General features: G+C 40.8%; 2 protein-coding genes across 2 annotated transcripts in view; both read left to right on the top strand.

Moving 5' to 3' along the window:
- Positions 1–5,527, top strand: part of VAV2 (vav guanine nucleotide exchange factor 2) — a 237,879-nt gene extending 232,352 nt beyond the window's left edge. Inside the window, exons 23-27 of the mRNA XM_063433483.1 lie at positions 263–379; positions 512–599; positions 1,089–1,212; positions 4,319–4,473; positions 5,169–5,527. Coding sequence (XP_063289553.1) covers positions 263–379; positions 512–599; positions 1,089–1,212; positions 4,319–4,473; positions 5,169–5,216 — 532 coding nt within the window. The 3' untranslated portion in view covers positions 5,217–5,527. The remainder of the gene's footprint in view (positions 1–262; positions 380–511; positions 600–1,088; positions 1,213–4,318; positions 4,474–5,168) is intronic.
- A 1,581-nt stretch (positions 5,528–7,108) lies between these two features.
- B3GALT9 (beta-1,3-galactosyltransferase 9) lies at positions 7,109–10,934 on the top strand. Its single transcript, XM_063432833.1, has 2 exons — positions 7,109–8,697; positions 9,637–10,934. Exons 1-2 carry the CDS (start codon positions 8,692–8,694, stop codon positions 10,735–10,737), a joined length of 1,107 nt encoding a protein of 368 aa, XP_063288903.1. The 5' UTR covers positions 7,109–8,691; the 3' UTR covers positions 10,738–10,934.
- The last annotated feature ends 1,367 nt before the right edge of the window (positions 10,935–12,301 follow it).

Below are 12,301 nucleotides of genomic sequence, written 5' to 3'. Positions count from 1 at the left end.
CTACAATATCCCACTAGGAGAGCTGTTTTAACTCCCTGGTTGAGACTTCAGACGGGAATAGCAAAATGTAAGGCCAAACTAGCCACGTTGGAAATATTCTCAGTTATTTTTTACACTCTAATTTAAAATGTTTTGTCTCTTTTCTCTTTGACCTGGTTTGCTAAATAAACTGCATCACCCATTGATGTTGATTCTACAATGGACAACTCATAATTCAAAAGAGAGACTTATGCTGCCAACTATCTGCTTCTATCTCTTGTAGGTTTGCTGGAAACGTGGAACGACCACAGGCTGATAACCTCCTCAAATCCCATGTCAGTGGCACGTACCTGATCCGAGAGAGACCAGCAGAGGCCGAGCGTTTTGCCATCAGCATCAAGTAAGTGTTGAAAGACCGTTCCATGCTCCAATCTACCAAACACAATAAAACATTAGGGATTAGTTTTCTGCTTAATTTTATTCTCTTTAAACGGCCCATGAGGGGATTCTAACACCATATTTTTTCATGCAGATTTAATGATGAAGTTAAGCACATAAAAGTGGTGGAGAAAGACAACTGGATCCACATCACAGAAGCAAAGAAGTTTGAGAGCCTTTTGGTTTGTACAAATTATTTTGGGAGAGTATTTGGGTTGCCACTACATAGCCCTGTAACTAAAGTGGCCTCCGTGTTTAGCTACTTTGTTGGCAAAAAATCATGAGAATTGTAAGAGTACGATAGCAGATGGGTTAGTTTTATTTTGATGACCTCTTAATCTTTATGAGACTGGTCTTACAATAAACTTTAATGTATAGAAGATGTAGATTGCTGTTTACCTAGTGTGGCTTTAATTCACTGGATATGAACTACATGTTGATTTAAGTACCTGCAACTGTGTGTGGCCTCTTGCCATTCCCTCACAAATATACAACTGAGCAACATCAACCGAATTCTCTCTCCCCGAAAATGAATACGTTCAAGGTAAAGATGTCCCGTTGCTGAGATACTTAACGCATTACATCACCGGCCGTATGTAAAAACACATTGAAATGTAACCGGTGAACAATCTAATCAGATAACTGGGAATATCTCATTGTTGATCACACAGGAGCTTGTGGAGTATTACCAGACACATTCGCTGAAAGAAAGCTTTAAACAACTGGACACAACATTAAAATACCCTTTTAAGCAGCGGAGTGGCAGCAGTTCTCGCACAGCGCCACGATCCCCAGGTAAGGACACTTCCACCACGTACTGTAAGAATGTGTCTTAGAGCTTGAATCTACCATTGGCAGCTTGTATTATTGTCTGTTACCCATTTCTTAGATATAGCTTGTGCATATGAGGAAGGACATTAAATATGTTGGTTCCTGGCCTTTGAACCAAACTAGGTACCAATATTTCAAGCATAGACACAGAGCTCTTCACAAGACAATGCTCGTTTAGAAATTAAGTTATCCTGAACCTGTAATGTAAAAATCAACCTATAACAAGTTGTTCCCAAATGCTTTGAACATTTTACAAAGGTACACGACGGCTTCAGAGTAAAATATTGAGAAATACTCATCACTCCTCCGTTCCAGTACCGCCATCTTCAGAGCTTCAAGGTTGTTACTCTTCCTGTAACACCCATCTCTGGCCCACCTTTGTTGCCAGCGAATGAATTGCGTATATCGCAATACTCACTAGCCAATGCCAGCAGTGTTGGCTACTTAGTTTACATAGCAACTGCAGCGCATGCACCGTGGTTGCTATGCTCGAGAAGGACCACCTGTTGGATATCTTTTCTGTGCTCCCTTTTCAGTTATATTGTTTGCATAGAGTCTACACCAAATATGTGACTGAGAGACCTATATTTAAAGGGAAACTCCAGTGCCAGGAAAACAATCAGTTTTCCTGGCACTGGAGGGTCCCTCTCCCTCCCACCCCCCAATCCCCGGTTACTGAAGGGGTGAAAACCCCTTCAGTCACTTACCTCAGGCAGCGACATGTCCCACGTCGCTGCCTGCTCCTCCCCCGCCGCTCCCACCTTCTTCCACCTTCTTCCTCCGTCGGCCGGCGGGCAAGACTGATCCCGCCCACCGGCCGAGGAGTCCCAATGCGCATGCACGGCAATGCCGCGCATGCGCATTGGCGCACCCCATAGGAAAGCATTGAAAATGAATTTCAATGCTTCCCTATGGGGAATAGAGCGATGCTGGAGGTCCTCACACAGCGTGAGGACGTCCAGCGACGCTCTAGCACAGATAATCTGTGCTAGGGACCAGGAAGTTCCCTCTAGTGGCTGTCTAGTAGACAGCCACTAGAGGTGGAGTTAACCCTGCAAGGTAATTATTGCAGTTTATAAAAAAACTGCAATAATTACACTTGCAGGGTTAAGGGTAGTGGGAGTTGGCACCCAGACCACTCCAATGAGCAGAAGTGGTCTGGGTGCCTGGAGTGTCCCTTTAAGCAGGTTTTTCTCCCAATCTAAATACATTTGCTAGCAGAACTGTACAGGTAAAATGTCATGCATTTTCAAAAGTGCATGAATGGTTTGGGGCATCGCATGTCCCCTCCTTTAAGATCGACCGACTTGAAAGAATATTTTGTAAAATAAACTAATCTGATTGATTCTACCCCTTTTCCAATCTTGAGGTTTGCAATTACATTAACAAGGAAACAGCGGAAACAATCATCTCATGTATTTAATACGGAGAGAAAGTTAGCACCAAGTAAAGATTGCAACACAAAATAAGACAACATTTAAGAGCTTTTTTTGTTGAAGATTTGTATCCCTGGACACGGAACCTATTGGACACAGCATGACACACAGTTTGACTTATGTCCTATCCCCTCCTTTAAAATGCTTTTTTCCCCTATGATAATGCTACAGAATAATTTCTTCCCCTTTGATTTTGCTGCTCTGCACTGCTTGGAAATGTTTTACCTCTTTTTTTTTCTTTTCTTTTTCCTTCCCTGTTCTTTTCTACCTTTATGTTTTCTCTGACCTCTTTGCAGCCTCCTGTGCTTCCTACAACTTTTCTTTTCTCAGTCCTCAGGGCCTCAACTTTCCTTGTCAGAACCCGTCCACTCCATTCTGGTCAGGTACTGCCATCTTTCTCACTTTGTGTACTGGTGGCAGAGTGTCACCTAGTGGTCATGTTTGGGCACTGCATGCGTTTCAGGTCCCTGTGTAGGTTTTTTTTTTTCTTAGAAATTATATAAAACAACAACAGATCAGGATGAAACTGGGATAAGTTAACTGAGTGCCGGCTGCTATTCCATATTAGTTAGGGCCTTTGTAAATATTCAATCTCAGACTGCCAGGTCAACTTTTAGTAATTTTCTCTGTTCCTAACACTGTCATTATTTCTCCTTCAACCACTCATTTTACCTGGGTTACGCTCTGCCATGGCATTTGTTGGGCACAGTCAACCATATATTCACTCATTCCATAAACCGTTGGGTCATCCTATGCCATTTCTCTCATATGGGAAATACTTACCTTTGGCATGTTATTGTGCATGCCTCCGACACATAAAGGGTTAAATGTATTTATCTGTTCACAGATCCTTTTACTTAATTGTATGTCTTTAGAAAATGTTAATTCCCCCATGGTTTAGAGGGAGTTTAGTCTGTTTTGTGACGGCTAGTCTAACATCCAAAGAGATGATGATCTTTTCTCCTCCAGAGTTTAGTATAGGAGGGGTAAATGTCTGTCAGCAGACGAAACAAGACTTTATCAGTTATTTAGTAAAAAAGAGAATAAAAAGTGAATTTCTACTTTCAGGCCAGAATAGCCGACTTACCGATTTGTTCACAATTTCGCTATTTTGACCTTAAATTAGAAATTCACTTTGAATTCTCACTTTAGTGATTTATTGGGTTGAGTTTCCCTGTGTGATCGTAGATTACATTCTCATAGACACCGATCAATCATCTCACTGTGTACAAATTGTGATGTACGTGCTGTCATTAAGTGTTTCATTGACACACAAAGCTCTTTACAAAGTGAATGCCCATATTCCAACATTCCAGTTCATAGAATATCTAGAATTGACTTGGGATGAATGTGAAGTGCAGTCTGCAGGGCATTTCCTTATTAGCCGTGGCTATCCAGTGTTAGGGCCAGTGGAATAAAAGCCAGCAAGATGGAAGATAGTGTAAACAGGGCTCTAAACCCATGGCAAGCCACTTTTAGGGCTGTGTAGTAGCAGAGAACTTGAGGAAGACTGTAAATGTACTAAAAGCATTCATTGCCCTGGTCTTCTATTGAGGTTAAACCCTTTACATGCTGTAGACTTTTCATGGCTTCGACCATGGATTGACTTCTGTTGTATTTATTTCCCCCTGTAGTGTTCACGCCACGTCCTGTAGGAACTGCTGTCGCCAGGTACAATTTTGCCGCTAGAGATATGCGGGAGCTCTCATTACGGGAAGGAGATGTGGTCAGAATCTACAGCCGAATAGGAGGGGACCAGGGATGGTGGAAAGGAGAGACGAACGGCAGAGTAAGTACACTTGGACACCGATCCTGGCATGCGCACAACTTTGCTTCAGTGTTTCTTTTAAAAGAGCAACTCCTGCCATTCATTACCCATCATCCCATCACAAGAAATTAAAACGTCCAGCAGCAGTGTCAGTTTTGTAAATTTTCATATCCCCAACCCCCTTTCCTGTAACATAGCAGAGGAGAGAAGGAAAGTAGATATATGTCCCGGTATTGGCTTCCATCTAACAAACTCAACCTTTTTTTTTTTTATACTCGCGAGCGTGTACAATGAGATGGAATAAGTATCTGTTATGCTTCATGCCATAAATCCCTGTTGCAAGTAATTGCTTATGGGAAATGTTGGCAAAGTTCCTGCCATTGCCACATTTGCCAACAATGGGGTCAAATATGAAGCAGCGTAGTCCCTATTTTGTCCTTTGTATATCATCTGATCCTGTTTAGAAATTCGTTGAAAGCTAAACAGTTTTAGGAGTTTTTCATGAATATTGTAACTTCATGAAAAATGAAATAGTGACAGAGCTGCGTTAACCGTTCTGCTGTGAAAGTGACAAATCTTTGCATGAAATAGGTGATCGCTACCCTGCAGCTGTTTTACCCCTTGTGGTTATCTGAGCTCCATGAAATATCTGGGATGCTTTAACAATGTTGGCCGTTAACTTACTCTGTGTGCTGACATCCATGTCCTTCCTACAGATTGGCTGGTTTCCTTCAACCTACGTGGAAGAAGAAGGAGTCCAGTGAATTTTCCCATTCTGGACCAAAACGTCCCATTTCCTTCCAGATTATTTTACATTTATTTGCACAAAAGACTACGGGACTATTCCCCCGACCCCTTGGTGAAAACCTCCAGCATTCCAGCCCACGAATCTGTGCAGACCAATCCTCACCTTCTCAATCCGACTGTGGACCTGGAATTGAGTGGTCTTCCTTGCCGGTATTAATTGTATATAAGATTTATAATTCTGACGTATGGCAATCGTAACAAAGAGGAACTCTATGTGGAATTGTTGGCGTTGCGTATTTTGAAAGGAATTAAATTCATTCCAACTCTGGCTACCTTTTTTTTGTATCTTGGGTTTTGTTCTTTTTCTTGAAAGTGTTTTGTATCAACTGTAGACCCGGGAGTCTGCACATAGTGTCACTAATAGTCTATACACAGTTGCCAATCTGTGTAAATGGCAATCAAATTTTGATGTATCAATATTCCTATTGGATGGACGTGTCAGAATAAATACATCACATTGGAATCCTGCTAAAAAAAAAATAATCCTTTCCCACGGGCTTGCTTTGTTGATCATGCTATAGAAGCCAGTAGGCCCACACCATCTCTGGAATGATCACAAGGCATTTTATAACAAATCTGCCCTGTACCGCCAGCACATTTGTTGCCTGCTGTGATGAGTAGGTAGTTTGCTACTAAAGGTTACTGCTGCTTTCTGAAACCTGCTGTGACACAGATCAAGGCTTCAGCTCTATATACAATAAGACAGAGAGCATGAGTCATTTTCCAGCTATTTATTAACTGATGAGAGAATCATAGTCTGTCTTCAACTGTATTGTTTTCTTGGATGGGGGGGAATTATGTTATGATGTGGATACTTTTGTGTTCGTGACTGGTAGCAGCACAGCAGGTGCATGGATACGTGGGTTTAAATAAAATTATTATTGTATGTTGAAAGGTACATTGAAGAAAAAAATCCCACAAATCTCTGATTAAAGGACCACTGTAGTTCCAGGAAAACAAACTTGTTTTCCTGGCACTATAGTGCCCTGAGGGTGCCCCCACCCTCAGGGTCCCACTCCTGTGGCGCGGAAGGGGTTAATCCCTTTTTTTCCCAGTGCCGGGCTCCCTCCTTCCTCTTCTGATGTCCCTGGCTGAATGCGCATGCAGCCAGTCCATAGTAAAGCATTCTCAATGCTTTCCTATGGATGCTGGCATCTTCTCACTGTGAAAATCACAGTGAGAAGCGCGGAAGCGCCACTAGCGGCTGGATTAACCCATAGGTAAACATAGCAGTTTCAGAGAAACTGCTATCTTTTCAGCAAAAAGGGTTAAACCTAGCTGGACCTGGCACCCAGACCACTTCATTAAGCTGAAGTGGTCTGGGTGCCTATAGTGGCCCTTTACACTACTAAGTAAGGAATGGCATGGATAGGACTCTAGCAGCAAAGGACCACACGTCCCAGATGCCAAGGCAGCAGTATGGCTCAGCAATACAAGCACTGCATTCCTTTATAATGTGTTGATGGTGAAATTCGCACACATTTTGTTATTCAATAAAGTGTGATCTAACAAAATAGTAAAAATGAATGCAGAAGGTTAAAAACATCAGAGCTGTTTACCTTTATTATTACTGGAAATTCAAGGCATTAGTGCCATGCTGTAAATGCCACAGGACAGGAATCGCGGTACATCCCACTTCTTGGAAAGGTTCATCGATGGTTAGACCTCTGATGGTAGAGTTTTATGGTCATTTTGGCACCTGGTAAAATGATATAAATAATAATTCATTACTCCTGGATGTAAGTTACAGCAATAACGCAGCAGAATTTTCAACAGAATGCAAAAAAAAAAAAGTTAGTTTGGGATATATTTAAAAAATTAGAGTGGAGAACATGGAAGCCTGAGCATGTAGAATTATCCCATACAGCGTACAACAAGATAATGAATAGGAGTAGAGTGTCAGATCATATAGGGTAAAACAGTAGGAAAGGAAGAATGGAGAATTGGATCACATACAGCAAAATGTTAATAATATAGATATGCCTCCTCCATGATAGTCCAATCAGATGTTACTAACAGTGGAGCATTGGGGACCTGATGCGCAGTGAGAGCCACCTGCGTATCCAAGCTCATTGAATCAATGCTTTCCTATCGGGGCTTCCGCGTCATGTGACTTGAGTTTTATTCAGTCAGTGATGCAGAAGCGCCTCTAGTGGCTGTCTGTATGCTAGCCACTAGAGAAGGATTTATCCCCGCAATGTAAACGTTGTGGTTTCTTGTTTTATATTGCAGGGTTAAAAAGGACAGAATCACTGCGCCCAGACCATTTTGAGATGGGTGACTGTAGTGGTCCTTTAACACATGATATTGCTCGCTTGTGGCGGTTTTATCTGGTTCATTAAATACAATATGAACTGCTAGGAATGCAATGCCCTGTGTGTTATCCTGAAAACCTAGTTTGTCTGCAGTTTGAGATCTCGGTAAAAAAAACTTTCTGTATTAATAATTAATAGCTCATCAGTCTTAACCACTCTCAGTTATTGAACACCTGAACCTGCCCAACACGTGACAGGTGGCCATCGGAGTATGGCCAGGGTTACCCTACAGCAGGACATTACTACTCAGGGTTAAAGGCTGAAGTGAGAATTCAAAGTGAATTTCAGATTTAAAGCCAAGGTAGTCAGACTGGTAACAGAGCTGATTTAGAGAATGTTTGTCTAGTTTTTCCTTGAATTTGAAATTTACTTTGAATTCTCACTTTAGTGGATAACCCTGGCATTGTCACGTTTAGGTCCATACCTGCAATTAATGTGCCAATTTGAAATAGCTCAGCTGGTTGAAAAGGGAACATTTATAATACAACTTCATAAATTATTACTGGATAAATAATCATGTTTGGTTCATTTTGAAATTTGTATTATAACGTATTGGTAATAAAAGTTAAAAAAAAAAGTGTAACAATGTCTGTTTATTTGATAAACACTAATGACCCTTTTTCAGCCGATGAGCTGGATTTTCAATAAATACCCAAATATTCAGTAAGTAGTGCTTACACTAGAGAAATGGAAATGTGCGGCACAGACTAGTCTGGAAATTTCAGGGACATTGACAAGGGAACTGCAATGTGTAGGTCACAATAGCTGACCTTCAAACATTCTCCATTCCTTCGCCAATTCCCCACAATTGCCAATTAATTTAAAAAAACAAAACAAAACATTCTGTACAGGTGTGTTATCCTCTACTCACAGCACAGAGGTCCAGCCCATCCTGTGTGCCACTTTGATGCTATCTGATACCTAACCGCTCTCCTATTTCCAGCACATTGAAAACAAGGATCAGGTTATCTTCAAAAAGTAATTTTACCTGCAAAGCCCTCGCCAAAAGCAGCTGGTTGCAGGGTTTAGGGGGTACAATATCCATCGACTGAAGGCACGTTATATTACATGAAAATTCAGCTATAAAAGTCATCTGTGCAAGTAATTTCTTCTTACAATGCAGGTAAGTGTGAATGTCATTTAGCTAAAACAATACTTTATGGCAGTTCAGCAGAGAGTGTAAAACTTAAGGATGGGGGTTGCAGCTGAATTCTGAGAGGTTGATAAAACAATCAGATCTTTTAGATCGGAAATTGATTGCTCACTAGATCAACTGACTATGTCCTTTCAAATTAATATGAATGTAGCCTATAGTATTATATAGAGGCTGTCTAAAGGAAAATGTCACAGTGCAGTGCAACAATCCACAACAGAAACTCTGTTTCCTTTCTCTTATTGTTTTGTCTTAACAAGTTCATGGCTAACATACTGTATTAATATGCAAATTGGCAATTAAAGAGTTCCAGTTAATTCAGCATGTCTCATTAGCCTACTGCTAAATGAATTCACAGACAATTAACCTTGCTTACCATGGTGACCGTTTAAAGGGCCATATACACATTAAAAGAAATGCTTTGCATTCTTACAAGTCAACGTTAATCTCCATCTAAAATTCTAGTTTCTTCAATACTAGAAAAACTGTACATGAAATATTCAAAAGGCCCAGCTCATGTGACATTGGCATGGCATTATGGGGATTGTAGTTTATAAACATCTGTGGGGCCTTCTTAGATTAACCTCACGAATTCTTTAGATGCTCCATATTCATACATATTCACAAAACCCAAAAAATCTTTTACCTTCCATTGTGCCAAGTCTTGGGATTATTAGTATTTATGTATGTAACACACGGCAGCATTCGCCAAATACCAGAATTTAATCAATATTGATACTGATTGAGATGGGGAGTTTAGTGAATGGGCCATTTGCAAATATTTTTCTAAATCAAATGGGGAGTTCAGTTAAAGACAAATGTGAAATAGTTGTAAGATTTTTCTCATGTTAAATATTGCATACCTTTAGGTAAATTCTGTTAAATACATTTAATCTTGTCCTGTCCTAGGTAACATTCTGCCGGCTACGTACTCACCAATGGTGTTTCATCCTATTCAATATTGTCCTCTTCCATGCCCTCCTATTTGGAGCAGACTTCATGGAGGAATATTTTCTTCAGTCTCCTCCCTTTTCCTACACAGATGCAAAATTCATGGAAATTCGAGAACAGGCCAGAAAATTGGACTTGCATCTCATGAAAGACAATATATCCAAGTCATATTTAATTAGTGGTCCAGATGTGTGCTCGGAACGAGATGTCTTCTTGCTATCTGTAGTCTTCTGTAGCCCTGAAAATAAGACCAGGAGGAGGACAATCAGAGATACTTGGGGTAATGTAACAGCCTACAAAGGTAGGGCTGTTATCACAATCTTTGCTTTGGGGATGCCGGTCTCGGAAACCATCCAATCTGAAATTGTCAATGAATCACAAATATACCGCGACATAATTGAAGGAAGCTTTCTGGATACCTATCACAACAAAACATTGAAGATGATCATGATGATAGAATGGGTGGTTACCTTCTGCCCCACTGCTAGGTTTGTTCTTAAGACTGATCAAAATATGTTTGTCAACATAAAAAGCTTGGCTGACTATCTGCTTGGTTTGGAAACAAATTCTGAAGATCTGTACACTGGACGAGTGATCCACCAAAGTTTACCAGACAAGGATCCACAGAGTCCCAACTTTGTCCCAGTATCATCTTACTCAGAAACATACTACCCGGATTACTGCAGTGGGGCTGCCATGGTCATGTCTCAAGATGTGGTCCGTAAGGTCTATCTTGTGTCAGAGCTGGTCACCACTTTAGTACCATCTGATGTCTTTGTTGGCATTTGTGCTCTAAGAGCAGGAATTCTTTCTACTCATAGTTCTCGATTTTCAGGCGCACGGCACATCAGATATAACAGATGTTGCTACAAATTCATTTTCTCTTCTTCCATAGAGGATGACAGAGAACTGTCTTCTGCTTGGAGAGATATGAATGAGGGAGAAGACTGTACCGTGATGAAAACGTACTATGGCCTAGTGTCCTGTAAAGTCTGGACATACATAGATAAGCTCAATTATTTTAACAAGGACATAAAGGATAGTGCATTATCTTTCTAATTTGCCTCCTTGTGCAGAAGTTTCAAGCAGTCATTGGCCAATGAAGAAAGACAGAGAAAATACTTAGCAAACACATACAACCAGGTGTATCTGCTCATTTCTTCCACAATAATGAGAATGTGATTAGCTTTTTACAAAATTAATTCTACGTTAGTGTTGCACGATATCTGTGTATGGTATAGGATAGAAAATCGTGATTTTACCAGAATGTATTTATGTCTTAAAACTTTGGATTTAAGAAAAATAAAAAAATAAAAAGTATCAGTTTTAACAGATCGCAAAACACACATTCTTATTTAAGAAGACAGCATATGTTTTAGCGGGAGAAAGAGTGTTACAGAAGTCAGTAAGAGTAGTTTGATTTTGATGGAAGGTTTAAGGTGAGAGATGATGAAGAAATGTTAATGGTGAAAACAGAGGGAGTAAAGGATGGCAAGGCAGATAAAGGCACAAAAGCAAGAAGGCAGAGGTGATAAAATGAGACGCATGGTGACAGAGTGGAGTGGTGTATCAGGGGTGGCAAAAGGGGGGTGTTTTTAAGCTGTTTTACTGGAGCCATATGCTGGAGCTTAGAATAATGGTTATTTTAAGGTACGCTCTCAAATGCCTAGCCATAAACCGAATGCCAAACTTCTAACCTCTAAGAACTGTGTTTGATCTAATTGCTTAGGGTTAAATGCATTTTACAATTTCAGTTATTCCATCACGTGAAAATGAACATAGCAAAAGGTGAATCATTGGAAATGTTAGGATCAAATTGCCAAATTGGGAGCATTCTCCACGTCTGACATGTTTTAAAGCAGCACTGTCACCGTCTGGGGACTTTGCATAATTTGCAAAGACCCCCAACAGTGACATTGGTAGTCCAGTGGCCGGAGGGGGCAGGTAAAGGGGAGATTTACTTACCTGAACCTGTCCCTTGTGGGCGCCGCCATCTCTTTCCAGACAGTCTTCTTCCGTCATCACTGCTGTTCTTTCGAGCATGCGCCTCATTTTGTTACATGTGATTATCATTTTTCTCTCCCTTTAGCTTATTAATAAAGTCTACAGTGGCTGAGAGCACAAAGAACACAAACAGCTGTGGAGGACTTGTGTAATGCAATATGTTAAAAGTGAGTGTAAAATAAATCCTTGCTTTTGATGTTTCTTTAAAACCACAAACTTTGCAGCTCCTGCAATGACCTCCCACCATAGCAGGAAGTGGCTCAGCCAATTCTAATGCCCCCATATTTTACTATAGAAAATCAGCACTTTTATAATTGAGGGTAGACACACCGCCTCTAACGATAATAAAGTTATGGAAGTCTTACAGAGATTTCGGGTAAGTAAACCTCCCTTGCTTCCCCAACACCATGCCTCCCTGTAAGTCGCCCTATCCCCTGAGTGGTAGCTTTGCAAAATATACACACCACAACACAATATAAAATCATGATTTTACCAGAATGTATTTGTAGCGGACTACGGGTAACCCGACTGGTTACCTCTGCTATTACCTTCCTTTAGCCACTCTGGAACCATCAGCACAAGTAAGTACCCCCCCAGTAACCAGATGAAACATAGTCCT

Source organism: Pelobates fuscus, chromosome 9, assembly GCF_036172605.1.
Source record: "Pelobates fuscus isolate aPelFus1 chromosome 9, aPelFus1.pri, whole genome shotgun sequence".
Classification (NCBI taxonomy): Eukaryota; Metazoa; Chordata; class Amphibia; order Anura; family Pelobatidae; genus Pelobates; species Pelobates fuscus.
Note: the sequence above shows the minus strand (reverse complement) of the source record. Positions and strands in the feature narration are given on the sequence as shown.